Source organism: Mesitornis unicolor, unplaced genomic scaffold, assembly GCF_000695765.1.
Source record: "Mesitornis unicolor isolate BGI_N332 unplaced genomic scaffold, ASM69576v1 Scaffold54289, whole genome shotgun sequence".
In the NCBI taxonomy this organism is placed as follows: Eukaryota; Metazoa; Chordata; class Aves; order Mesitornithiformes; family Mesitornithidae; genus Mesitornis; species Mesitornis unicolor.
In genome coordinates, this window is record NW_010210360.1 from 1 (window position 1) to 5679 (window position 5679).

The 5679-nt window shown below is 38.4% G+C and overlaps 1 protein-coding gene across 1 annotated transcript; it reads left to right on the plus strand.

Moving 5' to 3' along the window:
* Positions 1–4: 4 nt before the first annotated feature.
* Positions 5–4764, plus strand: LOC104535435 (thiamine transporter 2-like; the record flags this gene model as incomplete). Its single annotated transcript, XM_010193149.1, has 4 exons — positions 5–29; positions 1530–1722; positions 3213–3354; positions 4585–4764. Coding segments are annotated over 4 exons (540 nt in total), but the record flags the coding sequence as incomplete, so codon positions are not given.
* Positions 4765–5679: the final 915 nt, after the last annotated feature.

A 5679-nucleotide genomic window follows, 5' to 3' on the forward strand; every position in this document is an offset into this window, starting at 1 on the left:
AGCTGTTGAAGCAATAGCAACTTTTCTGAGTGAGTGTCTAAGCATCAATAACAAAAGCAGTTTCTAAAGTTTTACATCAGAACTTTTTTTTTGCCAATGACCAATGCCATTCCATTGCAGATGCTCCAGGAACCCAATGCATGCATTGTGCCTTCAAAATCCAGTTCTTTGGTGTACGAAAGTGTTCAAATGTGAGCTATACTATTTTTGTTTATGACCGGGACACCCAACAGTTTGCAGAGAGTGTACAGGTCAGATGCACCTTGTATCCAACTGCTAAATCCATTCAGGGACATCAGAAGTGTGTTTCTTTTGATTACGTGGCTGGGTTTTTTTTCCCCAAACCAGTAATTGCACAGATGCTATAATAATGGCATCAGCTTATGCAGATGAGCTTTCTGTAAATATTTTTCACAAAAAAGAACATAGTCGTGTCATTAAGATCCTGCTCTAGTGAAGCACCATTGCGCAGCAGAAGGAAAAGAAGAATTTTAGTCATTCCAAGATACGGAGATTCACAGAAAAAGATCTTACTGAATTCATTACCCTGCTGATATTAACCATTTCTCTTTTGCACTGGAAGCAGATGTCTGTACTGCAGAAGCAAAGTAATGTTACCAAAACATTACATCAGAGGATGCCACCCTGACTTGGCAGCATTTCACATATTCATACTGTGCTGCTGTAGAAAGCTTGCACAAGACAGTGAGGTGTGATCCACCAGGGAAAAGGAACATGTCTACATCATACCTGGTCATTCAGGTTACCCTTACAGTCATTTAGGAGAATCAGATACTGCTAAGATTAAGAATTACTCTCATCTTGAGGTAGGCAACTAAACAGACCAACTGAATCACAAGTAAGAAGCACTTAACTCCTGTAGTATCTACTCCTTGAGGAATTCCTCTCTCTCTCTCACAGGAAGAGAGGAATTTCTCTTTCCTATTTCTCAATGTAGAGGTGTAGAAGTTTTAAAATAATAAGAACCCAAAGATGGATAGTCAGGTAGCTTATCTTTGCAACAGATGCATCTTTGTAGCAGACACACCAAAAGCCATCAGCACCTATCCTTTCTTGTTTCTCCGAAAATATTCACTTGATACCTCACAAAACTTTTTTTGACAGCTTAGTCCCTTTATGAGCTGCACAGAGAAACTGTTAAGATAGCAGGCAACTGTTTACTGGAAGCTTGAAGAATTGTTGTTCTTGTTCTCCACCATGTTCCTAATTCTCTCCCTAGAGATACACGCTGGCTATAGATAGCTAAATAATGAATCCTTCTACACAACAGTTTATCCTGTGAAGTGAAATAAAAAATTAAGAAATGAATAGCAGAGACTTGATTTATGCAGTTGTCTGAAAATGACCAGTCATCTGCACAGCTTCAGAAGCTTCGTTAGAAATGTTTTGAAACACTTCAGAGCTATGTTGCTTTATTACTCAGTATTGCCTTTCAGCATGTGAGAGTGGCAAGACTTGGTGATATATAAAACAGACACATTTACATGCTTTTTCCTCTCTTTTTCTAGGCTCAGTAACATCTTTTGTGGTACAATATATGAAAATTAACTGGGACCTTTTTGGAGAACTGGCTTTAGGGATCTTCTCTGCAATAAGTGCTGGTTCTTTGTTTCTCATGCACTACACCACCAACATCTGGGCATGTTACGCAGGCTATCTTATTTTCAAAGCATGCTATATGCTGCTCATAACGATAGCAACGTAAGTATAAAAACCTTACAGTGCTATTATTACACACAAAATACCCACAATATCTTAAATTTGGGCATTCTTCCTTTAACTCAGAGGTAGTTGATCTAATGCTAGACATAACTGTTTAGGTAAAGACAAAGACACTTTGAAGTCTAGTTATGTTGTTTTCATTCTTATAAACAATCACTAAAGAAAAACTACCAAAAGGACATTGAACATACACTTAAGCAGAAGTTGAGCAAGGTACAAGATATCTTTATTACTAAAGGCAATAGTAACAGCAAGACATATAAGCTATTTTCTTCTTCCCTGGCATAGAAGATGCAAAGTGAACAAGAGTGACAAGAATGCATAGAGAACCATCTTTTAAGATCTCCTTATGTCTAGACCATCTTGCTGATATACTTGTTAGCAAGTTATGAGTTGTGTGAATGCAAGAAAAATAGGCATAGCGTTCTGCAACGTAACTTTAAATGTGTAATCCTTAATGATACTATGATATAAACAAGGAACAAAAAAATATTGGGCAAAAACTCAGATCTCTTAAGAGAACGAGCTATTCTGTTGTCAAAAAGAGAAAAAGGAAAAAGTATAAATAAAATTTTATATATAATCTGTGTAATAAAATATTTCTACGAGCCAAATTATTTTATTGATTGGAATTAACAAAAACACCCAATGAATTTTTGTGTCAAACCCAAAAATTATTCAGATACCATTTCAAAAAATGTCTAAAACTATAATGCATGACAAAATTATGCTTATTTTGAATGAAGCCAAGTGAATCCTGTATTTTCATTTTGGTTCACTGTTAGTGTATTATAGTAGATTGCACCTGGACTACTTCAACATATTCTACAAAAAAAACCACACCAAAAAACCCACAAAATGAAAGAAAACAACAACAAAAAACAACCAACTTAAAAGCTTGTATTAAAAAAGCCCTGATAAAAGAGTGCTGCAAGACTAACACACAGTTGTTCAGAGAGAATCTTCAGTGGTAAATATTGCAAGGAAAGCTGTTTCAGTTATTGTCAGAAAAGATATCGCAAGGCAAATCTATAGGCTCTTGGCAGAAATCAATAGTATGTTACGTTCAAGCCATGAAGCAAGAAGTGATTCACATAATCATAGAAAAGTTGGTTAGAAGATATACCTGTGGTGACCTTCAAGTCTAACATCCCAGCCCGGCCCAACTCCTGCCAGTGCCAGATCAGGTCACGGTTTTATCTGGTCAAGTCTTTCAAAGCCTCCATAGAGACTTTACAACCTGTCTGTCACAGTCTGCGAAGGTAGAGAAGAAACAAAGGGGATGATTAAGGAGACTCAGTTCCTAACTGGATAATTGTTTAGCACAAACAAGGAGGCAAACAAATGAAGCACTTATTTACTCCATCCTTGATATATCATTTGCATGAATATTTTCTCTTCATCAACTAAATTGATAGCAACAACCTTCCACCCAGGGTGAATTAGCTGACCTGCCAGTCTCACTTTAGGTTTCAGATTGCAGTAAATCTGAGCATGGAGCGCTATGCCTTGATGTTCGGATTCAACAACTTCGTTGCCCTGGTGATTCAGACCATTCTTACAGTAGTCGCCGTGGATTCAAAAGGCTTGGGACTGGACATATTGACTCAGGTAAGTCCTATTAACTTACTTCCCATTTCCTGCGTAGCCAATTAATCTTCAAAAATTTACCAAGAAATAAGTTTTTATGCCAAAGGACAATTCCCTCTTCTGTAGAAACCTAGACATCTTGCTCTTCCATTGTGTCAGACTTCATTCTTCCCTTTTGCCTTTTAGTGCAGCACTTAGATGCTGGTCTTTGACTTTTTAAAGGCGGATACACCAGAATGTAAATATTTGGGCCCTGCCATCTTAACAGCTTTTGCTAATTAACAGGACACTGAATAACACTTCTCTGCCCAAAAATTCAGGCTTGTTTTCTCAGATGCAGAATCAACACAACCACATATTGTTAGGGGAGTTCAAGACCATGAGGGACAGCCTAGATTATTTGAGTTATTGCAGCTCATGTGCGAGGGACACCTCAGCTCAGGAGCAAACCTGTTCTGTATCTCAATGTGAATAATAGTTTTCTGTCCACAGATAGGATATTCTGCTCCAAATTAAGTGCTCAAACTATGGACAGAAAACTCTATCTCACAACAATGTCCCTAACTTCAGTCAGCTCAATTCCATCCATGTTGGAGTCAACCAAAACGTACTGACTTCTGCATTTCCACAGATGTGATCTCAGCTGGAGCAGCTTCCTGCTCCCGTGGATTTAAAGACTAAAGTTATTCAGATATTCTGCACAGAGAAAGCAAAAGTTACTTTAAAAGGTTAAAGAATTAATTAAACACTAAAAATTAAAACATCAGAATTAAGGACAGGAATATGTAGGACTTCATAAACTGGCTTGTCACTGTTCTTGGAATCATTGATACAAAATCATGATAAATTTACTGAAGCCAGTGTGAGGACAACACAGAAATTTGCAAGAGAAAAAAACCTAAACAAACCCACTCAAACTCTTCACTTACATTATTCGTGACTGTGGGTAATGAAGTTACTTCTACATTTTGCACTAATAAAAAAAAAAATCCTGTTCCTACGCCCTCCTTCCCGATGTTTGAGAGGCATAAGGATTGGAAACAAGAGGCAGTTCTTCATTCCTTAAAGATCTGCTGTTTTTTGGAAAAGCTAAGATTTTGCTTGGTTACAAAGCAAAAACTTGAACATAGAGGAACTGTGCCAGAATACAGGTAAACAAAATAATAGAGAGTCTGTCATCTTCAGAAGCAGCAGCATTTCCCTAATGTGTTTTGCATTAAATTCTTTTGCCTTTTTCTCTCCCCCTCCCAGTTTTTAATTTATGGCAGCTACTTTGCAGTCATAGCTGGTATTTTCTTGATCAGAAGCGTTTGCATGCTTGTCTCAAACAAATGCAGAAGGCAAATAGCAAGATCTTGCAAAAAGCATCTGAACCATGCTGAACACGAATCAAAAGAGCAGATTGTAATGGGCTGTATGACACGGCTGTAGGAGTCAGGCAGACAGGCTCACATAGCCAGGCCCTCGTGGGAGAAAAGCTCCTACTGCAACATGCAGGGAACAGCAGAGCAAGATGAGCACGCAACACAGCTCTGAAAAGCTACGCTGAATCATTACAGCACTTCATTACAACATATGCCAGCTAAGAGATCACCATAATGGAACTGCGCCAAGAAGAAAAGATGAGTTACTTTAGTTTCTTATTTACTTGCCTATAAATAGCTTAACAGCAGTAATTTATATACAAGAACAGAGCAACCACCTTAGCATTCTACCGTGCACAACGACAAAGATGGGAGCTCACCTTGCCTGGCTTGTCCTAGCTCTCAGAAGTGCTGTTGGCAAGATGTATCCATGCACATTTGCTCCTGCATGTGGGTGAAGGGTCTATCCCCTCCACTTTGCACATACCTTGTTCTGAACCAAAGAAAAAGGGACTGTGTTTGCATCATATTCTTTCCTACCTAACTACAGGCAATTCAGTCACAAACGGCTCCCTTCCAGTTGAAAAGCCAGGCCTTTTGCACAGAGTGGTGCAGAAAAACAGGCTTTGCACAACCTAACCGAGAAGGCTCATTGAAACGCTGCTAAACTACAATTGTGGCTTGGCCCACATTTGAAAGCTCCAACCTAAACACTGTACTGAGTCCATAGCAATCTCAGCCCAGAAGGGAAAAACTTCACAGAGTCAAAACAAAATGAAAGAGCCCTATTTCTTTCCTTGTATGTCCAGTAGAGTTAAATTCAGAACTGTCTTCCTGCTTCAACAAGAAAAGAAAAAAATATCAAAGGGACTGAGTAATATGGACTAAGACCAGAGAAGTACAGTGTGGAGGAATCTGGCTGATTCATACAGAAAATTTCCAGATTAACATGAATATCCAAGATTTATAACTGAAACAAATA